Source organism: Monopterus albus, unplaced genomic scaffold, assembly GCF_001952655.1.
Source record: "Monopterus albus unplaced genomic scaffold, M_albus_1.0 scaffold35.1, whole genome shotgun sequence".
NCBI lineage: Eukaryota > Metazoa > Chordata > Actinopteri > Synbranchiformes > Synbranchidae > Monopterus > Monopterus albus.
The window spans coordinates 1,810,056-1,835,678 of NW_018127915.1; the positions used below are offsets into that span (position 1 = coordinate 1,810,056).

The following is a 25,623-nucleotide window of genomic DNA, read 5'->3' on the forward strand; positions in this document are numbered from 1 at the left end:
GCAGGAAAAGTTGGTCTGTGTGCTGCTGTTACTCACTGACATCTCGCATAAGGGAGGAGAAGTGATATGATCCTTTCTAGAGCGTTGTAACATTAGATGTTTCATAAATTTGAAACTATATTTCACTGAAGTTATCATTATGAGAAAATACAGTATCTCGTTATAAAGAAAAACATTTATCAGGGTTGCAGGAATACGCTGCCATAGAAAATGCACCAAAAAAAAAATGCTGCAAAATATTTTTTTGTGTATGTACTGAAATTAATATATAGGTAACTATTGTGTTGGTTGTATTCTTAAAGAATAAAGGTATGTATTAAAGAAACTGTCCAAGTTGGATGTCAGTTTTGTTATTAGCTGTTTAGTATAATCTCATGACATTAACAGGGTTAGTTACACGGTCAGTGGCAATCCTGTGGTACTGACATTAAACATCTGCTCAAACAGAAGCTCTTCTGTATCTAGCTAGTCCACTGCCAAATAATTGTAAATATATTAATGTTGAGTGATTTCTGACTGTTGTATGATTAAAACTGAACACGTCAAACACTAGAGTATTATGTGTATATGAAGTTAACTCTTGGCATCTGTGTTAGATTATTCAGGGTTTTTCAACCTTTTATGGCCATTATGCTGTGTATCGTTGTTTACTAGTCTTAGAAATTTACAGTGACCCTGCTTACACATTAAGCAACCCTGGATGGAGTTCTGAGCCAAAGGTTGAGAAACTATCATAGTATTTAATTATGAACTCAAAGGTTGAAGAATAATATGTAACAGTTTTCACCATGTTATCACAAACAATGGAAAAACAACATTGATTTTTACTTCTTTGCTAATCCACTATCATAAACTTGCTTAAATCTATAAGGTGTTGTGGTGAAACTCAGATCTGGAATAGTTAATACTACGCTAAAAGAAAAAACTGTAAAGTAATACAAAATAAAAATGACATCTGACATAGTTAAGAGTATTTTGTATTACTTCATTATTGCACTGTGAGCCATTGCTTTTAGAACTCAAAGAAGATGCAAATAAAACGTTTGCATGGGAAAATGATCATGTAGTTTGCATATTAATCACTGACATGGTGCAAAATAAAGTGTTGCAATGTTGAGTGTTTTGCTGAAGGCATGCCAGTTTTATAAATAGAATACATGTGTTTTAGTGAAGAAATAAAAATGCTACCAGATGTAAGAAAAGGAGTGTAAGAAAACTGGTTCATCAGAGATCAGTGTGGTCAGTGACACCAAGCTGTCATCTCCAAAACAAAACGTCTCTGCTGAGGAATGTCTCCAGTGTCACAGCACTAAGAGCACCAGCTGTGATATTCCCAGTGATCACTCTACCACAGTGTTCATTCGTTGGTCCTTGGGATGGTTCATCTTGTCTTTGGTTCCAGTGTGACTTACTAAAACTCATGGCGACGCCTCCTCGCGCGATGAAGCAGCTTTACTCCTTTCCTCCTCCAGGATCTCCTTGACTTGTTCCAGACTCTTGGCCTGCCGAACCAACTCCAGCTTCACCTGAAGAAAGACAGGGGGTTAATTATCATACAAGTTTTTATTTTTCACTGATATAAAAGTACAATGTAATAATCTGGGTGGAGCAACTCAAAGAACGCGTTCATCAGTTTCTGCAATTGATCATAGTTTTCCCCATTTTTTAATTGGTGCACCCACAATGGACAAACACACTGGCTCTGCAGTGTGAATTTTGCGTTTCCACATTGAAGTAGCAGCTTAGATTTGGAATACTGATCTGGAGAGGCACGGAAGACAAAGTAGTAGTAACATTAGAAACAAGAGGAAGCACTGTCGTGAGTTTAAGGACTATAACTTGAAGAAATGGAGGATTGAACATTGCAATCTGCAAGCTCACCACTAGAGGTCACTAAATCTCACATTGCACCTGTAAAATCAAGATTTTTAAGCAACCCCTCCACTCAAGCTTACTGTTGTCCTCTGACTCCTACCTGTAGCGACTGGGAGAGCTGGACAAAGTCCCTCTGTACGGTCTGGCTGGTCTCAACCTGGGAGCGCATGCTGATCGCTTGGCTTCGCAGCTCCAGACACTGCTGCTTCAGTGATGCCTGACAGAAAACATTCGTGTGACATTTGATTACCCATATTGTTAGTATATTACAAAGGCTAACAGGCACTCTTTTTACACTATTTCATGATCTAAAGTTGAGTCTCATTTCAATATTGTCATTGTGTTACCCAGCATGAGATGTGATTGAGCTCAGTTTTGTCATTATTTAAATACTGTATAAAGTAGGCTCCCCTTACATAACTCAGAAGTTAGGGAAAAATTAAAATAAGCAGTTAATTATGGGGCAGCTGTTGCTCAGGAGGTAAAACGGTCGTCCCCCAACCCAATTTGTCTCGGTTCTGTAAAAGAGACAAAGTCCTTGTATGTGCAACATACTTGGCCAATATACCTGATTATCTTTTTTTTATATGTGTAATTAATTTAATCAACTATTTCCTAAGACTGAAATAATCCGAATTAACAACTGAAGGTTCATTCTTGACTTTGAAAAAAGAAAATTGTCAAAGATTTCAACCACATCTCCTGGCCTTCCTCACTGCATGCAGCTGCTCAGTTTTCATGGAGAAACGTACAAATCTTTTGTCAATATACTAAATAACATAAGAAAAATGTTAAATAATCAGGATTAACATTTTGGCCAAATCATGCCAGTTTAGAGAGAGCTCATCTTAGACCACACCAGCATCAGACCACACACTCAACCCAACTATGAACAGGCAATCGCAGAGAAAACCCAAGTACAGTGCTAAGGGCAGGCTGGATTTACTTTGTCATTGGTCAGGGTCTTGTTGGTGCTCTGTACATGAGAGAGTGCCACCCGCAGGGCTTCAAGTTCAGCGCGGCAGGCAAGCAGCTCAGCCTGTAACTGGTCTTTCTGAGCCTGGATCCTCTCCGTCTCCGTCTTCAGACTGCAAAACTGCACTGCAGACACAATCACAAACCAGGCTGCATTTGGTTCATGCTAGATCGATCGATCACTGAATCATCAACAGAAGAAAAAACTTCCAGTTTATTACAAGTTTGGTCTTGTTTTCTCACCCATTGTAAAATAACTGTTCTTACCAAAGAGCACACAGGGATTAAAGGAGAAATAAACCTGAATGAACATAGACACAGCAATCACAAGTCCTACTAACTGGTTTAACAGACTAATGATAAAGCACTGATGTGTCACTCACCTTCTAAAATCTCTGATGGCAGTAGATGCAGTGTAGGAGCCAGGAGGTGAGAAAGGGAAAAATAAAAAGCGTCTCAGTCAAGATATACATCACTATAGGAAAACTACATAAACAATAGTACAGTAACAGACCGTTCTCCTCTGTCCGAGTACCCAGCTGCTCCCTCAGGTTGACAATCTCAATGCGAAGGCGCTCCTCAGAGTGCGCCCCCTGCAGATCACAGTGCAACAGTGAATGTCATGTCATGTCATGTATATCAATCTGAAAGCTCCTCTGCCATAATGTACATATATCAGCGTTTCCCACAGAATTATATTCAAATTGCGGCAGTAGCATGGGGGTTGGGATGTGGGGGATTGTCATGCTTTCTTTTTTTTTTTTTTTTTAATTAAACCTAGCAAAGCTATAGTGCTGTTCATCTGACCTGTCCCTTCTGAAATAGCTCTCCCACAGCAGCATCATGTTGGCCGCTTCTCTCCTCCTACATCTTCCTCATTAGCTATCGCTGCTCTGCACTACACTGATATACGATTTAACCTATTTTAAATCAATATGTGCCAGTCAATGTTGATGTTGTGGCGGGGCCCCCCAAAAAAAACAAAGTGGGAAACACTGTATATGTATATATAAATATCGTCTTTTTCTTGCATTTGTATCCTATTTCTGATTGCACATATTCCTATCTGAATGCATGCATTCTTTAAAATGTTTTATTTTTTTGTTTTCATTGTTATTTTCTATTCCCTGGTGCCTACAAACACATTGAGAGCCTCTACCAGAGTCGCACTCCTTGTATGTTCAAACATACTTGGCTATTAAAGACCATTCTGACTCTGAACACACACAATGATGAACAGGAAACACATACAGTACAGTGACGGCCTGATATAGCAGATTGTACCATTATCACTTATTAAAGCTGTCAAGTGCAGGACTATCTGACACGTGTACTGAAAGACATTTCAAATTAAAGTGCCAACAGATGACAACTGTTACAATGTTAGTCCACACAAAACAATTTCATCTTGAGGCATGTGAAGTCTTAAATAATCTCCACTCATCCCAAGACAATGTCCTGCACTAAACTAAGAGGAAGTCACCTCTAAATAGACATGAACAAGCTTTTCAATGGTTTCTCTTCCCTTTTACAACGCTTGGTGAAACTACTGTTGTCAACAAAATGCACATAACGGAATAAAACAATTCACTTCTGCTACAATCCATCTATATACAAGTCTTGAGAAAATGAATACTGACTGGGTTTTCCTTCACTGTAGCATTCACAGGCCATATATACTGTAAATGAAAACTGAAGACAGTAAGAGTACCTGCAGTGTTGCTGGGAATGTGGAGCAGGAGTCTGGTACCTCATTCTCCACCTCGTCCCCTTTCAGTCTCGACAGCTCGTTGCACACCTGCCTCTGAGAAAGAGACAACTCTGCCTGCACACAAACATGCAAATATGAATACCTGCTCCTGCTGAGCAAGGCCATAATAAATTGTATATGAGCACACAAATATCTTATGGGTCATTTTAGAAACCTTTCTGGGAGTTACATGACTCCTGCTGGTTTAATCAGTGTGTGCTGGATGAGTGTGCACGTTACATATTTGTGGCACCAACACTGTTATAGAGCTACCGCTTAATTTCTGCTCTTGGCATCTTTCCATTTTAATCAAGGTAACTGAAAAAAAGCTACTTGTGCCAAAATGTAAAGGAATAGTTCAACATTTTGGGAAAGGCAATCATTTGCTTTCTTTTCCACCCTCATGTTTATACAGTAAATATGTGGCTGGAGCCAGAAGCCTGTTATCTTAGATTAGTATTAAAAGAGAAAAGCAGTTAGTCTGGCTCTGAGTAAAGAAAATCCACCAGCCAGCGCTTCTACCTCTACAGATCTCATTTGTTTAATCTATAATTTGTTAATTAGCTTGTATCTCCCAAAAAGTCTAACTATTCATTTTAGGGAAACCTAAATCCCTGGCACACTCACACACCCTGTAGGATCAACATCATGTCACTTACCAGCCGACTCTGGACGGCATTCTGTGATTGGCTAAAAGATTTCTGCAAATCCTGGAGGAGGGCCTCTGAAGTCTGCACCTGAGACTGGAGCATTGTTACCTGAACAAACACAGCAACACATTAACTGTACAGGTCTGTGCCTGTCCACTCTGCAAGGTGACCTGTTCACCCTGTGTGCACACTGCATAACTGCAGGAAGTAGGGGTGCTGGCTGAAGATGATAATATATATTCATCCTATTTTATTTTGTGTTTTAATTTGAAACATCTCATTTCATATAACCTTTCCTAGTCCCTGAGGCCAGTAGGCTTTTTATAAATTAAAGCCTCTTAAAGGGTCCATGGCATGCTTTTCCTTGTTTTCTGACTTATCTACATTGTTACAACAGTGAATTATCATCTTAGACGTGACCTAAAGTTAAAAAAATAAATAAATACTAGGTGTACGTATGTTCTAGTATTTCTATGCAGAAGCAACTCAGTTTATACACATCTCGCAAACTCTCGCTCGTGTGACTTTCTTTGTTCTAACAATGTAAAGCATGGTATACGTGATAGTTTAAGGATTTCCTTGAATGGTCATAAAACCCAGGCTGTTGCACATTCATGTGAGCTTGCCTGATATCCACCGGTGCCCCCACCACATTTGCAAAATGTTATATTTCACAAACTATCCTCTCGTTTTCAGGAGCAGGATCTTTGGTTTTATCATTCTGAAAGAATTACAGACTATTTGGAGTTATGAGGGGTGCAAAGCTAATCTAGAGGTACCCAAGATTAAACAATGGCTAGAAATGAGCAAAATGAGCTTTTTAAGAAGCCTATGTATTGACTTTCAAGTCCTCTGCACAGTATGAATCAAAACGGTTATTGTATGAGGGCAACTCACTCTCAAGCGTATACCCACGGCCAAAGGAGTGTGGCTCACCTGTTTGTGTGTGCGGTTGGTCTGTGTGTCTAATTCTTTCTCCAGCTCCTCCTTCTCAGCCTGCAGCCGACTCACCTGCCCTTGCAGTTCTGACACCTGCAAAACAACACCCCACACCCTCATTGCACAGCAAAATTGTTTATACACAAAGAAGCTCCTGATGACCTTCAAACTAAAGGTGCAGAGACTGGGGAGGAAGAATGTTGTACTGCTATACAGTGATTCTGGTTGTTGAGAATGTTGTGAAGAACTCATCAGTTATCCCAAAAATGTGACAAATGTTTTTCCTTCAGAAACAGACTTAGCTTGAAACTACATTTCTGTAAGTGGATTTTATGTAAATCTTATAAAGAGGACAACAAATCAGTCCAAACCTGAGCATTGAGTGCATCCCAGTCATTATGTGTGACCAGCCGGTGTCCAGCTGGCGGCAGGTAAATGGCCTCAGGCACCAAAGTTCCTGTGGACACCAGTGAGTCCGTGTCATCTTGAGCATGAGGTTTTCTGGGCAGGGAGGGCGTGTCTAAGGAGAAGGAGGACAACGAGGCCGAGTCACAGTTCCGCAATGAAAAATATCCTTCTGTCGGAAGTGGACCCCCTTCTCCCTCTGCCACTGCCTCAGGCTCGGCTGACTGGCTGTGCGTCCTGTCTGCTGATTCCGCCGCCTCTACCTCTGTCAGGTTGTTGGTGATCGATGTCTGGGAATCTTTACCGGAGACTTCTGCATTCATCCTGCCTTTTCTACCACTGATCTAAGAAGTGGAGAAAAACAAATGGCAGGACTGAGTGCAGGACCCTTGCAGTTTTGGAAGAAGAAAAAAAAAAAAAAAAAAAACAATTAAACACTGACCAGACTCGGTGTACTGGCTCTCCTCCACTGCACAGGCTGAGACTGAAGAACAGCTATCCTGGCCTCATACTGTGCTGCTGTCTCTGAAAACCCAGTGATGAAACCATCTTCAGTCAGATGAACGATACAGTTTGTACATCATGTGCACTCAAGGACTGTCACAGACCCACCAACCTTACCACACAACCACAGGCAAACACATACACACAGACTGACCTCTGAGAGCCTCCTGTAAAGACTGGATCTCCTGATCGCATTGTTTTTGCAGCTCTGCCAGTTCCTCCTGTTTGCTCAGCTCACAGATTGTCGCCACACCCTGCCAATGCTCGACCTGAGCTCTGCAATCAGCCAGCAGGGCTTCCAGGCTCTCCTCTGTCAAGAACAGACTGCTGTATTGTACCTTTATTGTGTTGTTTTGAAGGCTTTTGCATCAGAAGAGATGGAGTCACATAAATATGGCAAACTGAGCTGAAAGGGAATTTGTGTTTCTAGCAGACAAGTCCTGGAAATACCCAACAATAAGATCATCTGATGGCACCAATTAACATTTATCTGCACAGGATGATGATATCATTTTAGCTTTGTAAAACTACAAAGCATGTTTGTCTCATCCTGCTTCATGCAGTGAAACTGTGACTATGGCAAACAATCTTTTAAATACTATACATAGGTTGACTGAAACTGATAATGAGATTGAACCTTATTAACATATAAAATGATACATTATTGCTGATCTATACTAGGGTTGCAACTAGTGACTGGTTTTATTATTGATTATTTTATTTTAACTAACTGACTTACTGTTCAGCCTATTAAATATCACAGAAGAGTGAAAAATGGCTGTTGTAGTTTCCCAGAAGATGCCCTAAAGTGACATCTTCAATTAGCAGGTTTATTCTGGCCAACAACCCAAAACCTAAAGCTACAATTATAAAAACAACAAGAGGAAAGCAGCAGATCCTTACATTTGAGAAGTCATACTCTGAGAATGGTTGGCACTGACTTGAATGATGCCGATTACATAAACCGGTGCCATTGAAATGTTTGTGTTTTGCACTCTCAAATGTACAAGTTGGCTGCGACTATTGTGGAAAGTGAGTATTTTGAAGCGTCAAAGCTGCTGCCATTTTTTGTACAGACTCCAGATAGCTGTCTTTTTCTACTTGCCAACTTCACAGCAAACACCTGTTGCTCCAACTTTCATGCAAGGAGACCCAAACTTGCTACACTATTACAAACACCACATGCAACAGGCTAGTATCTCAAAAAGCATATTTAAAAACAGAAGATAAATGGAACAAAGTACACTTATGATACTTGTACTTTACTGGTTAACATATAGATGGGTGACAAAAATAACAGAAGACATAATAAAGTGTCTCAATAAGGTGTTGAGCCACCAGAACAGCTTCGGTGCCCCTTGGCATCGACTCTCCAAGTCTCTGAACTCTGTCGGGGGGGATCAACACCTTTCTTCCAAAAGATACTCATACTTCATATCATTTTCATACTCAAACCATCCAGTGACCCCTTGTGTCCTATGGATGGGGGCACTGTCACTGTGGAAGAAACCACCCATTTATTCAGGTTATTCCTTTTATTTCTCACTCGTCGGTATCACGCCACATTTGAGTTTAAACCACCAAACTGTACATAAACTATTTCCATGTTGCTTACATAAAAAAATAATTTAGTTGTGGAAAAATAGTACTCAGATTCTTTACTTGAGTAGAAGTACAAAAGATTAGTACTGAAATATAATAAGTGCCAAACGTAAAAGTGCTCACCATGCAGAATGCCACATTTCACATGAATGTATATCATGTTATTGGATTATAATTATTGATGCATTATTGTATTATTGTGTATAACATCACATTTAATGTTATACCAGGTAACGGTGGAGCTAATGGTAACTGCCTCACATATCATTTACATTACTGCTGTGTAGCTTGTGAACTTTCCACCAGGGATCAATAAAATCTAATGATTGTACTGTACTTTGTTGAACTAATCAGACTGAGTAAATCAAATAACACAGTACAACATTTACCTCTAAATTGTAGTGAAACTGAAGAAGTAGATGCAGTGAAGTATGAGACAGTAGTAAAAAAAATTAGCACTGACGCCTCGAAACTGTGCTTAATAGATGTATTTAAGTTATTTTCCAACTCTGGTAACAACCCAATAATAGCTTGAGTACTTTTGCTTTTTTTAAGTATTTACATTGATACTTTTACTTGAGGCATTTTAGCATTGTTTTACTGCATTACTGTAAGAAAAGTACTACGCACCTCCACAACACTTGTTTAAATATTTGAAGACACATTGTGTTATATGACATTTGAAGGAACATTAGCAGTCAACCGCGGAGCTAGGATAACTGCACGAAAAGAAGTGAAACTGAGCTCTGGCGATGAGTCACTGTATTCAGAGTTAAATGAAAGTTGAACTGCGTTAAAACTCGCTTTATTCCGTTATCAGTCGACCTTTTTAAGGTGGCTTTACAGAGACCCCAGTTAGTAAAGAAGCTGGTGTGTTAGCCGGTGGCTAGTCACTCTGGTCGACGATGCTAACGGGCCGTTAACTTAGTTTCCCGGCGGTGCTTTAACATCAACAGGTCTCGCGCACACTGAAGACAAGCTACGCGTCCTCGCTGCTATTTAACAGCTAACTGAAATGCAAGTTGTAAAGATCCTGTGCCCCCTCACAGCCAATCCACGTAAGCGTCCAGTAGGTTAAACGCTGCTGTTTTCAGTTACCTGTGTCTTCTTGCACGGAGCTCATCTTCTCCGTGGCAAACAGCTCTGAGTATGGATCAGATATCAGACACACCTGTCCACATCATGTCACACATGTAGCAAGACTTCGGGGTGGAAAATGATCTACAGTGACAACTTCAGGAAACAACTTTCCCCGGTCCAAAGCCTGCGGAAATCACGTCAACCTCCTTCCTGTGCTGACATGCCTTTCCCTGTTTGCCATAAGTTGAGGTCTGCGTTTAATTTGACTGGTTTTAATGGTACTTAAATATTAAGGTTTGCTTTTAATAACCGCTACACCCATATCCAGTCATGTCCAGTGGCTGGTGACACCCGGAGGTCACTGAAAAATACATAAATATATATATTATATATAAAACATGGCAGAAAGGTTACAAAAAGCTAATCTAATAATAAACATAAACAAGTGTTTACAATTATCTTTAGCATAGGCCATTATAATAAGAACAATATGGATGTGTTAAAACTATATTTTTCATTTAAATAAGAATACAGTTTGGTTCAGGAATACTGGCAGTATTAGGCAAGGTGTTAATTTTAATAGTCTTGAGAAACCTAAATACAATATAAAGTGTTGTTTTTTCTCAGATTGATCCCTAATGCACTCTGTTATTACTACTTTCAACATTGACGGTATTATATGAAATATAAATATCTCCTGAAACCCCTTTTCATAAAACAAGGAACAAACAAACAAAATAAATCTGAAAAATGCTGCAAAAATACTGAGCTCTTTGCTGGAAGATGAATCTATTGATGGGTTCTTGAGCTTTATACCACCTAAAGTTAAGGCTCTGTCCAATCCTAAATTTCAAAAAAAGAAATGAAACACAAAAGCAAAATCTACAGACATCACTTTGCTTGGATATAGACCTAGGTTACATATACAAAATCACCTGTGGCTGTTTTCAGCCTTTGTCCTCACCTACATTCTGTTCTCTCTGATGTCACTTTTCATGCTGATATGACTTGAACCGCTGACCTTCTTAGAGGAAAGGTTATATAATCATGTAATGCAAGTGCATGATAAAGTTTTAATAAAGCTCTATTCTAAATTATGAATAAATTTAATATATTTTCCTTTCATAAAAAGTCTGAGATGTTAAAAATCAACCTTTATATTAACTTGCTTGTCAAAGGTATGTTTGGTTTTCAATAAAACAGGACAAAACTTGAATAAGCTTTTCTCACCAAGCCGATGAGCCACTTGAACTGGTACCACAGAACAAATCTGTTATTAGAGCAGACTTCCTACATCTACATGCTTTCACAAAAAGTGGATATATACATAGAACTGATCTGACTCAACATTCCAGTGTTTACCCCTCATGTCTCTCTTTGATTTTCTTTTAAATCTGAAAACTAGAAAGAATTGCATCCCTCCACTGACTCAGTCATTAATACTCAACTGTGAGGCAGAGTACAAGTGAAGGAATATGAGAATAGAGCACATGGGGCTCATCCCAAGTCTCTTATGCATCCACATTTCCCTCACTTAATTTTTTTCTTGTATCGTAGTCCTGCCCGCATAAGATGTGAGGACAAGAAGCAAGAAACAAATGTGAGGAAAGACCAATGAAGGAAACATACTTTTAAACACAAGACATCTTTTCCATCAACCTTTCCTCTGAACTGATTTCTGACAAAGGGGCCTATCAGTCTATAAAACACTTTGATGCCCTCTTGTATCCTTGGTCATGGCTCCTCGGTCCTCAAAGCAGTATGTCTTGGGACATTCCTTTTGTGTCAAGTGAGGATCAAGGAGCGATGTGTGTCATGGGGTAAACCCCAGGTCTCTTATATGATCAAAGATGCCCTGCTCTGAGGAGCAAGGATCCAGGAGTCTCATGTCTCTAAAAATGCGTTTCCTCAATTCCTCTCTCCTCACCTCTTACGTGGCAGGACCAAGATGTATACAAGAGAAAGAAAGAGAAAGGGTATTCTTTCCCAAAAACACACACAGTTAATTTAATCTAACTCTTTAATCAAAATCTTAAAATAAAAGAAGAGGCAGAGCACTGGTGGATCAAAATACTGAAGACGTCTTATTCCAAAAAGCTCAAGTGCAAACCACTGGTGGATCAAAATACTGAAGATGTCTTATTCCAAAAAGCTCAAGTGCAAATTTGTTTTTATTTCATCAACAGTAATTAAAACATGATTACAATGCGTAACACAAAATTACAAGCTGAATTGGTCACTGATAAAGTGTCGGGTTACTAGCATCATTTACTTCAACAACAGGAGTTGTGCAGATAATTGAATATTCTATGTATTAAACAAATACTCATGTGAAGTTGTATATTAATATTTGTGACTTCATGATACCAAGCAGCCAAAGTACTGTGTAAAATGCTGATGACAGTCTTCAAACACAGCACCTCATACAAAACGAGTCTCGTAAACCAGTGCTATGTGTCACTTTATCAAAGCACAGTTTCTCTGATAAACTCATATAAATACTGTATCTTTAAGTGGTATAAGCCTGAACGCCTCGGAGTGGAACACAGGCACAGAATACATGTATATAAATGCTCACAACAAATAAGTGATCAGTAACAAAAGCTCAGCCAAGAGACAGAGCCGTGTTAAACTGCAGAGGTATCGTCTAACAGGCTTTAGAGTATTCAAAGCACCAGAACTGGAATAGGTTTGTACAAGAGTATCATTTGCTTGTAAGTGTAACTTTCATGTGTGACCTTAAATAAAAATGGAGCATGGAGTGGTTAAGAGGGGCGTGTAAAACGGTGTGAAACCTTGGTAAAGATATGATTTCATTTGGTCCGATGTCACTGTGGGAGAACCGCGTCTTTTGTGAATGTCTCATCTTTCTTTACAAGTCCATGTCGTGATCGCTGACACTCTGCCGAAGGTATTCTTCATATAGCTTTTTCTAAAGGGAAAGAATACAGCTAAACATCCTCTAATACAGCAACACGTCAGAGTCAGTATCACACACACACACACGCACTACTATACCTTTTTGGTCTTGACCACCTCCTGAACATACTCCAGCTTCTCCTGCAGCTGCCTTTTCTGTTTTCCTGACAGAGTGGGTCGAGTCCTACAAACAAGTGACGGGAAACACCTCAAAGTCCAAGAATTTGAAGAAATTTGTTACTGACATACAGTGGATGCTGAAGTTGAAAAGCTGGAAGTTTCTTTTTTCTCCTTTGTAAAGAGCTGTGCTGCAAATCCACGGGGAGCCATAATCACATGCAGCTGCCTAAAAGGGAAATTCCAACCTACTGCTTGTGCTTTCTTTTGACAAAATAAGTTGGGATTATCATTCTTGTTCCCACGAGGGCAAATGAAAGGAACGCAGCTGCAGGAAAAAAAACTAATTTTTTTATAAGTCAAAAAAAATTATATTTTCAGTAAGAAGCATGAGATACAAGATACTATACACGGGTGTGTATACAGTCTTAATGGTTTGTGTATTTTATCTGATGACCAATAGGGCAACAAGAAACGTCAGTACAGAAATGTCAAACTAGGTCTAAAGTAATGGACTCTGTGTTATCTCAAACCAAAAGCTTAACTCCCCTACCTGAAGGAAAAGTGTGCAATGATGAGCAGGAGGAAAGAGAGAAGTACCAGTCCACAACAGCCATAAAGCTGCTGTGTCGCAGACAGGGAGTCGAATAGTCTCACTATGGGAGTCTGTAGATTGTAAAAGCAGCTAGAATTAGACCTGACAGCTTAAAAGATTCTTGGTGAACTGTGCACTCACGTGGAAACTCACCATGTAGAGTGAGAGCGTCTCTGTACCATGGCGGCCCAGAGCCATCTCCAGCAGCTCCTTGGACAGAGCACCCAGCACCAGTAAGGCCATCAGAGCCATTGGGATGCTGAAGCCCAGCAGTGCCAGGAAGCAGCTCTTGCATCGTGCCCGTCGGTTCTGTACACTGGCCTGCCTGTGAGAGCAGAAGGATAAGGTTTTTCTTTTAAGATGGTGCTGCCACTGGACCACACTTACTGTTGGAATGACTGGGAGACAATAAAACAATCTGTGTGTGTGTGTGTGTGTTTTACCTGTCGTCGTTGAGTGTATCAGCGATGGCCTCACTGATGAGCTCACAGTCTTTCTCCAGGGAGTTCAGTGTATTCTGGACTGTCTGGTTGATAGTTCTCTCAATGGTGCGACACACCTCCTCAATCTGGTTGACACAGCGACTTGCCTGAGAACAAGGATACAGGAAAAAATTACAACATACCCTCAGCTGGGAGTTTGTATTACAATGTTCAAAAGGTATTTCAGGGAGAATAGGTATGAGCCTAAAAAGCCAGTAAGTCCCTATTAACTCAATCAAAGTGTAATTCTTACCTTATTTGAATTAGGAATGTAGATGGTAGGCATGTCAAAACCACACTTGTTGAGTCCCGGTCTCTTGCAGAGCTCCTGTACAATCTGCATCATTACTCTCTATGTCAGCAGGGCACAAAAATAAATAAGCCAAGGGGGAGAGAGTGAGGATGTCATTTCCTGTTTCTCAATACGTCTAATAATGCTGTTAGAAAGGACTTGATTTGACAGTAGTGAATCTACCTATGTACTTTTAAAAAAAAACGCTATATCCCAAAACACAAACTTTTAATCTGAGCTGCTCTGAACACACCTGTCTGTCTGACTCTCCTCCAGCCTCGTCCGCCTTGCTCAGGTAAAAATGCAGCCGGTCCGAGTGTGTCTCATTTAGTCTCTCCACAATGTTGAGTGTCCGCTTGCACAGAGCCTGACCCATGGGGTCAAAGAAGACTAGAATTAGGTCACAGAGCTCACCTGAGGGAGACATTGGGAAGGCCCATTATTTTATACAGCAGTTTGAACCTCTTTACCAAATGTCATAATTAATCCTTACTGGATTAAACCACATGGAAACAGAAGTCTCATATAACAGCAACATTTCCTGAGTAACTGAGCTTTGTAACTTTCCTGCAGCATTTTGTCAAGTTCTTCCAAATTGTTCTTGCTTCTTATTCAGTATCTCGTCAAAATAATCACACTGTGACAACAGATTCCACAGAAAGATGATAAAATCTGAGCCGTCAACATTTTGTTTTGTGCCAATCAAAATCAGCTTGTAATTGTAGTAATTTCAATTTTCATGTTAGCTTTAGCTCAGTGTGGAGCTAACAAACTACGTATGGCTCTGTACCTCCTGAAGCTGGCGTTTCACATTGGTGTCAGATTTAAAAAACTAAGCTGCTTGTCTTATCTTGCACCATTTAAAGAATATGAATACCATAACATCAGTGTCACAACACCAGGCACCACAGTACAGCAACAGTCACGCACCTAGCCACAGGATAACCTCGTCCACGTCAAAAGGATACTTCATATCACCATCAACCAATCCTGGTGAATCCACAAATGTCACCAGGCTGAACCGTTTCTGCCGTGACGTGCAGATCTCTGTGCTCAAGTACTCAGAAACTCCTGGAAATCAAATGAGGAAGAGTAGAAAAACAGGTGAGGTGGCAGATATTTACAATTTAACTATTAATTATAGTAAGGGTGCAATCACACTGATGCACTGTATCTGTCCATTTATGAAAAAGAAAAACTCAGAATGTGACTGTAATTCAATCTTACAAATCTCACCTTTGAACTCTTGAAGAGGCTTGAAATGTGGATATAGATGAAGGGTGGCATTTCCCTAAAGAAATACCAGAACCAGATCAGTCAGAAATTTTAGTGTTTTTGTTAATACTGTAAAGACCTATTGCACATTATTATAAAACCTCTATTCTTGAAAAGTATTGTTTTGTTTAATAATTACCACATAGAAATATTGCAAAAGTATTGTTTAAATGAATGCATTTTAGTTTTTATAATGTGGAAAAAAGATGTCTGCATTTCTTTTATACATCTGACTTTTTGAAGCCATTATAAGTTTGTGTAATAAGCCACTATAAAGGGAAGTAACTTAAAAAGGAAAATGAATGATTATATTACAGCTTAAAATGAAAATGGTTTAAATTTGTAGTGTTGCACTGACTGTGAGAGATTCTCTCTTGCGTCCACTTGTAACAAAGCTAAAGCCTTGGGTCTCAATAGCCACTCCAGTGCGCTGGACATGCTCTTCCACATACCTGAAGAAAAAAAAGGAATTCTATTAAACAATTTATAATAGAATGAATGAGTAAAACATCTGTTTCACCTAGTGTCCAAAATAAATAAGTTCAAACTATATTATTCTGTTTACTATTCTGCAGAATCAGTAGAATGTTTCTTATGTAGTTTGAGCGTTGTTAAATCCCTGGGGGCTCCTATAGAATATGTTTACCAGTTGATGAAGGAGCTTTTCCCAGCTGAGTGGTTACCCATCAGCATCACGGTGATCTTTTTCCTTGGAGGCAGCAATGTCACACCAACAGACTCTGCCAATGTGATCAACCCTGAACAGAACAGAGGATATGAATAGGGCTGCAAACAATTCATTCATTTGCTGTTTATTTACTCAAACAATCAAGTATTTTAGTTTATCACACATCAAAAAATAGTGAAAAACAGCCATCACAACTCTGCAAAGTGATGTACTCAGATTGCTTAATTTATCTGAGCAACAATCCAAAACCCAAAGAAATGTATATGACAAAGAAAAGCAGTGAATCCTCAAAATTAAGATTGAACCTGCAAATGTTTGGTATTTTGCTTAGTATCACTGAAAGAATTCATTATTTGCCAATTAAATTTTATATCTACCAGCTAATCAATTAATTGATTAATTAGGCTTAGTCGTTTTTTGGCCAAAATGCCAAAAACTGATGTAAAGTAACGTTACTTCATCCGTGTTATGGGCTCCCAGAATTCCTAGAGACGCCTTTGGCTGAACTGTTGCTTGTAAACTCCCAAACTACAACTGCGGTCAAATCAGCCGCCGTTCAGTTTTCCGTGGTCAAACAAGCCGCGCTAGAATTTGTAGAATTTGAAGTGCGCCTATTTACTCTATATACTTACATTTACGGTAAAGGTATTGAAACGGGCCAAAGCTCGCGATTTTCAAAATAAAATACCTTAACTCCAATGCTGTATTGTTTATGAACTTTCAAGTTTAATAAAAACACCTTTTTAATATTTACAGCATAAGGACATCATTTCTAAATTCTACATGACCCGCACTGTTACCACACAAAGAATCAAACATTTCTACTGTACCATTCTGGAAAACTGAACGGCGGCTGATTTGACCGTAATCAAACTACACCATAACTCAATACATTAAGAACCACATTACAGAAAAAGCTGCTCCACCCTACTGCATAGCTGACTCACCATTAACTAGTGATTTAACGAAGGCATCAATGGAGATGTAGTTTAACTAGTTAGCATTAACGTCAGCTAACAAAGCCAAACTACAAAACCCCTTGCTAGCTAACCGTTAGCCCCCACCATCATAAGCGGTAACGTTACTTTACTAAGGCAGCTAGAGAAGCCCCGGTCAGCAAACGGCTTTCTAGTTTTAGCAGTAAATAAGTGATTGTTAGAGTGATGTCCGGGAAGGGTATGACTCCAGTAAATCAGACGACAGCCAACTCACCACTATTGGAGTCCGTGTACAATTGATGACAGTCCTTCAGGATCCGTTCATCACAGGACACGCCGCCAGTTAACAAGTCTGCGTTTGCCGCACTTCGGTTCTTAATTTTCCCAGACATTGTTGCACAGTGATATCAAACTTCCGATGAGACGTGTCCAAGCATCTAACTACTCTTTAGAGTAGCTATAATTAACAAAGCCGGTTTGCCTCGTTTGAATCACCCCGGTCCGTTGAAGCACGGGGTTAAGACGAAGAAGGCGGACCTCAGCCACGTCGCCAGCTTCATCCACTGGCCTTTAGGGAGATGTAGTTCGTCTGGCGCATACATCGCACATCACACATCCCACCCAAAACGTGCGTCTGTCTTCTGTTCCACACATGTAAGGGGCGGGGGATAAAACAGTTTTGTATATAAATGCACAACTTATGCAGGCACCACTGTGCCTGGTCAGCAGCATGTGGACTAAAATGGCTGGTACATAATCTCCATCACGGACTGAGAAATTTCCAAAGAGAAATGTACAAGTTATGCTGAAGATCATATAATCTAAAATTAAGAACTACACACAGAGAAGGCTCTCTGGAAATTAAATCCATTAAGTTAAGTGCTTACCATTGAGTCATTTATAAGTAATGACACCTTGGCATCTTTTATTTGCAGATGGCAAGTGTCTGATAACACATAACATTTTCCCTCCATAACATTATACTTTCTACTAACTATTTTGTCTGCAAATACAGCGTATTATGTACATGTTCTCAACTTTTACATTCTCTTGTGCAGCTCTGTTTTGCTGAGTTGTACTTAGAAAGTATAACCACAGGAAGAACGCAGTATAGTTTACTGCTGTCTAAGTGAAGAGACTGATTCAAGGCCACTGAGAAAGCCATTACACTCAATTTAGTACATTATTACAGGCAAGAACGTCCATTATGACAGCATCATGCTGGTGAAAAGCGCAGTGCACACACCAACAGCACACACACCAACAGCACACAAACACAATTACCAAATAATAACAAACTGTCTGTGACACTGTTTGTTAGAGATAGACACTTCAGAACTGTTAACAAAAATGTATTATTATTGGTTTTGTAGCACAATATGATGTACAGTATAAACCTTGTACATTTCCATGTCCTTTTCCCGTAAGTATCTAGTGGACATCTTCATTAGTTTTGCAACAAACAGAACATTTTATCACTTCTTACAGAATCTGTGAACTAAAACCGGGGACAGAAGTGTTTTGTTGCAAAGCAAAAAACATGGCGTCACCTGGCTACCACTCATTACTGAAACTCATTTAAGCTTGGCTGTCTGTTGTTGGCTGCCTTTGCTTCCACCGTCTGTTACCACCTGAAAACATGTTTGTCCTCTAGTTCCTCAGCTTCAGTGTATGAAAAGCTCAAGAACATCTTTATATCCTGTTCACATGTAAAGATCAAGTTCATTCTACACCTTTTCATTCTGACTGCACCCCTTATCACATTTAAATTAAAGGGGTATGTGTTATATTCAGCAGCTCACTATGATGGGTTAATGGAATACTTGTTAACACTGAATACATTAGCATTGTTTCTGCCAAAATAATGTGACAAGTGTTGTTTTTTTGGTGACGTGTCACTGAGCAGCAGCTTCCTTTTTACAGACTCATGTCTCAGTTTCTTTTTCATGAAAATGCACAATTCCTCTCGTTGTTCTTTTCTATGACAAAAGGCAAACAGCAGCTCAAATATTGTTGGGAACCTTTGATTTCACACCTTACCACTGGCTGAGCAATGTCTTCTGTGAACATTGTATCATTCATTACATAAGTACTGGTATATTGGGTTAAAACAGCTGAGTCACAAAGGTGTTGGACAGTGCATAGTGGAAATATACTTGTCAAACCAACAACATGCTGTGGTGCCCACAAGTCCAAGAAACATCCTGAAGAGATGTGTTTTACTTTGAGGAGCTCAGAATAATCATAATTAATAACTAATTTTAATTTCCAGGCAGTGGGGAGAAGAAAGACATCTCCTTGCCCTCTAAACACAGAACTTGCCTCTGCTCCTTTGTTTCAGCTAAAGACTTTGGTATGCAAACTGCCCTCTTAACACATTTCCCCCAGGCTCCTCATGCACACAAGATGAAATATCATCACCTAGCCAAACTCTGCATCTGCAGAACACCCATCTCCCTTTCAGCTTGAATGCTAGAATACAGTCTGTGGCCTCACACCACTTGACCTCAGAGGTAGTAAAGTCTGAAGGATTCACACTCACAAGACAGTTTGCTGCTGATCTGAAGTTTTCAGTGCACCAAATCTGATAATGTTACAGCCTTCCATCTGAAGTTTGTAGACAGAGTCAAAAGTAAGTTTAATTTAATCCGAATCCTCTATCACCCTACCAAGACGCCACCAGAAAGATTCTGTGGTGATCAGATCAAATTAGACGCTGGTTCTTTTTCAAAACATCTCTAAACCGTCATACACAAAGAACAGACCTTCGGTGCAGCAAGCTTATGGAGCAGAGACCACGGTCACGAACCAAGAAGCAGCCCACCAAGATGAGTGAGCCAACCAAGCTGGCGACAATGGATCCGTATCAAAGCTTGCAGCCCAGATGAGCCCCAGAACTCTGGCCCACCAGTCCCAACTCTGACCGAGAAAAGGTCCAGACAATGACTGCTTCCTCTGCCAGCCACGTGTTTACACTAATCTCTCATAAACAGTAGTCACTCCTAAATTAAAGCCCATATCTTACAGAAACATCGTAGGTTTTCCCTCCAAACTCATATCTAAGTCATAAGATTTCGATCCCTCTTCCACCATCGCTAACCGATAGCTTGCTTGTTCATTCATTCATACATCAAATCCATTTATCTTTTGATACAAATGTACCATTTCATGCATTTTACATCCTGATTCCCATTTCCTTTCCTGTACATATGTAAATAAATCTATTTAGCTTATGACGAGTTATTTTGTATGCCATCTTTCTCTTTTATTCACAGATACATGGGTCAATGAACCGAGAACTCAAATACTTCAGAGGAGACTGAATAAATGAATTGTTTATTATTAGAAAGTGTGTTCTCCTTTAAATGACGTTACAAGGTATTAAATGTTAAAATTCATATTCATAAATTGTAGTAATTTTCGCTACAATGCATATTAGACTTTCAATAATCTAACTGTCATTATTATGTTTAAATTAGTGAGCAAAGATTCATGTAGGATTAGAAGTCATGCACTTTCAAAGCCCAAGCACCCTCAGCAGACTAAGAGCAATAGTGTTTCCTTCACTGTGGTGTCGGAACAGTCTTTCATCCTGGGTTACCAGTGGGCTTTCCTCTCCCTGGCAACCAGCTCCAGGAAATGGGAATGACTTGCATAGAGGGCAAAAGATGAGTCAACGTCAACCCACTGGACTTGTCCTGCATCATCTCCAGCTTGCAGCGGTAGCTCACTCACACTGTCTCCTGCAGAAATAACAAAGATATCTCATTGTCCTACAAAATCTGGTTGTTGTCCCCAGAAAAAAAGTATCTTAGAAACTAAAGTTGTTTTTTTGTGGTCTGCAAATTGATGGAGCTGTTGTAGCATAAATAAAATGCGGGAATTAAGGTGAAGGGCAAAAATGTGACTAATGATGATAAAAAAAGGGAGAAAACATTCTTCCTAAATACTGATACCTGAGCCATCATGGAAATTAACAGCAACTGTCTCCATCCAAGCATTGTCAGTGTTTCTAGGATCATCCACATAGCCTTTATAGACCTGAAGGAGAAGAAGGATATTTTAGTTTTCCTAACAGAAGCACTTGTTCACTAAAATGATAAAGTTATTGTAAACAAGTGAGCCCGTGTGAACCGCTGACCTGAAATTGTGGTGAATCGAAGAGTTTGGTGATGCGCTCATAGAGTTCTGCTCTCTCTGACGGCTGGAGTGAAAGCGAGTTTAAAGCTTCTTCCGAGAACTCCCGCTGCAGCGTGAGAGAAACCTGCTCCCCTGGATCTACCATCCCCTGTAACACAAGCATGTGCACACCTATAAACAAGTAGGTCAAGGGCTGTGACATCTTTCATACCCAAATCCACCCAAACCCATCTGTGGCTTGTTTGTGAATTTAATTTTGTTGTCTCTGAGCTTTCTTGAATAGCTGAGAGCAAAGTAGAATGACACAGTTTGAGACGGAACGTGTGCAATTAAAAGACCATATCAATTAAGGAAAGGTAATAGCCACCAACCCCAGGGATGGCCCACTCCCCACAGTCTTTCCTCTTGATGGACACAAACTGCAGAATAGGCCGTTGGGACACTGAGTGATGGATCTTCGCTCCTTTCTCATCTACTTTCCATCTGCCAGACAGTGACGTACATCAGGCCATGTGGCACAAAACTGCATGTTTTAGAAGAACCTTAAATTGTTTTGTCCTATATTCAGACATTCCCTTTGTAACCAAGTTGAGTAATAAATTATGGTTAGCCAGTATACTGTATCTAATAGCAATGTGCAAAACAAAGAAAAGGTTACCTGGTCACAATTGGATCTGCTGCGTGATTGGGCCCCCATCGCCCAAGCAAACCTCTACCAATCAACCCTGTGCGTCCATGAGGGTTTCTAAGTGAGTAAAAAATAATTTTGCTTACTAGTTTTAGGATGCGTCTCCTAAAATAACTTAGGTTAGGTTAGAATGAGTTGCTCTATGCAGTCACTGCTGGATGTATAAGTAACATGAGAGTCGTTTTAGAGTCGATAAGTATTTTCTAACAGACAAGCCATCAGAATAAGATAAACTGATGAAGTATACAAAGTGTTGTTACTGCTTAAAAATTGTGAAATGCAGATGTACAGTGGCAGAAGAAGTACTCAGATCCCTTACTTAAGTAAAAGTAGCAACACCATTGTGTAAAAATGTGCATTCAGAATATTACTTAAATAAAAGTACATAGTATTAGAATCAAAACATACTTAAAATACTAAACGTAAAAGTACTCATTTGCAGAATGGCACATTTAACCTGAAAGTATATGATGTTATTGGGTTATAATTAGTGATGCATTATTGTGAACATGACATTTAATGTTGCAGCTGGTAAATGTGGAGCTAGTTTTTACTAGCACATATGTCTATAATTTGAATTACTGCTGGATAGCTTTTGAATTATCCACAAGTTGATTATAAGGATAATAATAAGGATGATCATCTTTATTTGGCCATGTTACACACAAGTAATTTGTTTCCGGTACAGAACCGAGGCAGCCATCTGTGGCACTAACTCACACCGATGGCTCTAACCATCGAGGGCAACTTGGGGGTTCAGTGTCTTGCCCAAGGACACTTTGACATGTAGATTGCAGGCACCGTGATTCAAACCTCCAACCCTCCGGTTTGGAGACGGCTGCTCTACCCGCTGAACCACAGTCGCCCCATACTGTATACTGTCAATTTTGCAATAATGTCATTATGGTTCTGAAAAGCAAGTAGTAACTAATGTAGCTAAAATTATAAAATAAATGTAGTGGAGTAAAAATACACTATTTGCCTGTAAAATACAAAATTAAAATTACTCAAGGTAAAGTACAGATTCCTCAGAATTGTACTTAGGAACAGTACTTGAGTAAATGTACTTTGTTACCCTTCCACCACTGTGATGTGCACTTCCTTTGTTGAGTAAAACCAACCCAGCTAATAGTATTACTAACTAGCATTTTGTAATGTCAACATGGCACTTGGTAACTTACAGTGGCTTTCCATCTTCCACTTTGTAGCTGCCTTCAAAGCTTGTCCTGTCCACAGCACCATCCACAGTGTTGAACTGTGGAGAGAACAAGCTGAAAAACAAGCAAAAGTCAAACACAAAACTTTACACTACTACACAAGTAAAAGTGTCAGTCCTATAGCTAATTCAACATACAATCCTATTTTGATCAGTTCAATTTAATATTTTATTGTCATTGTCATAATAACACAGTTATAAATAACAACGAGATATCGTTTGAACATCTTAAGACTGGCATAGCAAGCAAAAGTGCCTCCCAGTGCAAAAACTACACCAGTTGGAAGGGCTCAGAGCCACTGCAACTGTGTGCACCAGCATCGTCAAGAGTTCACAGTCTCTCCACTGTTACATCATCAAAACACACATTGAATTAGGTAACCTTTGTGTTGCTCACCCAATATCAGGATCTGCCCATGTTGGTTTATTCAGTAGTATAGGGGCGGTGTAGCTGACTGGATCATACTGTGGCCAATCTTGATTCCAGTCCAGCTTGTCATCAGGCACTGGGAAGCGCTTAATACTGGATCCTGGATACTGTGGACATCTGGACTTTACATGAGGCGCTGCTGAGGATAGCATTGTCCAGACACTGGTCATGTAAGGGTTGCAGCAACTGGAAGCAATGGGTCTGACTGTTTTACTGGCTCTGAAAGGATGAGAATGTGAGCAGGAAATGGCAGGCCTGCAGGGGAAAAAAATGTGAGACATGGAAATCCATTAAATATGTCTGGCTCTGCCTTCCCTGCAGCAGCATCCTGGTCCCAGAGCCAGCTCATGTGCACTCCTCACCTTCCTGCCTCTTCAACAAATTATGGAAAAATCCTTCTTTCTCACATATATTCAAGAGGAAAAGAGACACTTTAATGCTTGCCCCTGGAGCAGGTGAATCATATCAGGACAACAGTTATGGTATAGCCTATTGTTTGCAAAATAATTATTAAATTATTAATGATTTTGTTTAAATATATATGAATGATTATTAGTCCAATTTTGTTTGAAATTCATATAAATATTATGTTAAATGCATATAAAGTTTGATTATGATTTTGTACCTAAGCCACTTCAATATATTGTATATTTGGGACAGGGGGATCTAAGTGTTCATACTACTGATTAGGTAGTACCAGTTTCATCAGTTTAATCAGAATCTGATTGTGATACTGAAACTACTGACACTAACTCTTAGTATCAGTAGTATTTAATCTAAACTAGCCTAGATAGGTTTGATAGAAAATAATACATCTTACATTCTTAGAATGTGTATTGCAAATCTAGGAATCTTAGTGTTTGTACAACGATGACTGCTTTAGTTTGGAGAATTCACATATTAAACCTGTTATTCTCCATTAGAAACAGTCTTGTGATTAAATTTGCACGTATGTAATGAGCCGAGGATCATGAAAGGAATTGCCTCTAGACTGACACCTTATTTGGTGTGGCGTTAAATAAAATATATTCAAAATGTATAGTTAATGCTTTCACCTCATCGTTACATAGCTATTCTCTCCATTACATGACAGTACATTAGCTGATTTTAACAACAAAATAGTACTGATGTTGCTGTTTATATCCTTGCCCTATTAATTAATATGAGAAAGCAATTTCTGGGGTACGCTCAGACCAACTGTTTGTCAATATATTAGTTAATATTAGGACAGTTAGCTAATGGTTATGTCTACTGTAAGATTCACTTTACTCGTATTGTCCATACCTTATTGCGAAGGTGCACACGGTGTAAGGGAATCCAAAGACAGTGAGCACTAGACGAATCCGGCCGATCCAGTTTCGTCTCAAAAAGAAACTAACCATCCCTTGAGACAAATTACTGTATAGCTCAACCCTATGGTTTAACGACAACACACAACACGCAGAAACCAGGAAGTACACCGCCCTACGCGGTGACGTCTACAAGGAGGCGTGCTTACAACGGTGGCACTTGTTTCCATAGTGACCAGATTCATGTTTAATACGACTCTCTTACAAAATACAACAAATAAATAATGTAAAATAGTAATGTAAAATTTATTTCCACTAATAACCACAAAATTTCTTACATGACACGATATATTATTATATTAGGACATAATATAATCAAAATTTGTTTTACATTTTTCATTTGACCGCATGTAATTTCGATTTGATTAACAGTTCAATTCATTTCAATTTTAAAACTTATAAATAAATTAGGGTAAATTATTAATAATTTAGTTGTTTGGGTCGAAAGAAGAAATTTTAAAGCTATGACTCCAACAAAATTGCTAGGATAAGCAAATATGTAAGAATAACGTTGCACATTTATTTCATTTGTCAAAATTTTAGACATCAAATATCTACATCATCAATACCTGTTTTGTCTAAAATGTAAGGCTGCACAGTGGGCTACTGTCAAAACATTTTATGAAAAGTAAGGTGATGATGCTTTCAAAAACAACATTTTGAATAGTTTTTACTAATTAATTAATACAAAGTTCAGTAGCTGGGGAAAAAATC

General features: G+C 39.3%; 3 protein-coding genes across 3 annotated transcripts; all 3 read right to left on the reverse strand.

Moving 5' to 3' along the window:
* Window positions 1–6: 6 nt before the first annotated feature.
* Window positions 7–10,036, reverse strand: rabep2 (rabaptin, RAB GTPase binding effector protein 2). The gene is made up of 12 exons (XM_020597806.1): window positions 9,799–10,036; window positions 7,253–7,408; window positions 7,037–7,119; window positions 6,561–6,938; window positions 6,187–6,282; window positions 5,260–5,358; window positions 4,562–4,675; window positions 3,365–3,443; window positions 3,234–3,245; window positions 2,822–2,976; window positions 1,976–2,092; window positions 7–1,526 (listed from the first exon to the last, which is right to left on the reverse strand). Exons 1-12 carry the CDS (start codon window positions 9,821–9,823, stop codon window positions 1,419–1,421), a joined length of 1,422 nt encoding a protein of 473 aa, XP_020453462.1. The 5' UTR covers window positions 9,824–10,036; the 3' UTR covers window positions 7–1,418.
* A 1,897-nt stretch (window positions 10,037–11,933) lies between these two features.
* On the reverse strand, window positions 11,934–17,669 carry LOC109958834 (uncharacterized). The gene is made up of 12 exons (XM_020597760.1): window positions 17,361–17,669; window positions 16,107–16,218; window positions 15,819–15,912; window positions 15,422–15,476; window positions 15,116–15,256; window positions 14,439–14,599; window positions 14,147–14,245; window positions 13,855–14,000; window positions 13,565–13,736; window positions 13,370–13,482; window positions 12,799–12,883; window positions 11,934–12,712 (listed from the first exon to the last, which is right to left on the reverse strand). The coding sequence occupies exons 1-12, from the start codon at window positions 17,476–17,478 to the stop codon at window positions 12,653–12,655; spliced, it is 1,356 nt and encodes a 451-aa protein (XP_020453416.1). The 5' UTR covers window positions 17,479–17,669; the 3' UTR covers window positions 11,934–12,652.
* Window positions 17,670–20,401: 2,732 nt separating this feature from the next.
* On the reverse strand, window positions 20,402–25,029 carry nudt9 (nudix (nucleoside diphosphate linked moiety X)-type motif 9). The gene is made up of 8 exons (XM_020597850.1): window positions 24,845–25,029; window positions 23,528–23,815; window positions 23,096–23,185; window positions 21,885–21,971; window positions 21,598–21,709; window positions 21,228–21,374; window positions 21,043–21,127; window positions 20,402–20,829 (listed from the first exon to the last, which is right to left on the reverse strand). The coding sequence occupies exons 1-8, from the start codon at window positions 24,940–24,942 to the stop codon at window positions 20,684–20,686; spliced, it is 1,053 nt and encodes a 350-aa protein (XP_020453506.1). The 5' UTR covers window positions 24,943–25,029; the 3' UTR covers window positions 20,402–20,683.
* Between the last annotated feature and the right edge of the window lie 594 nt (window positions 25,030–25,623).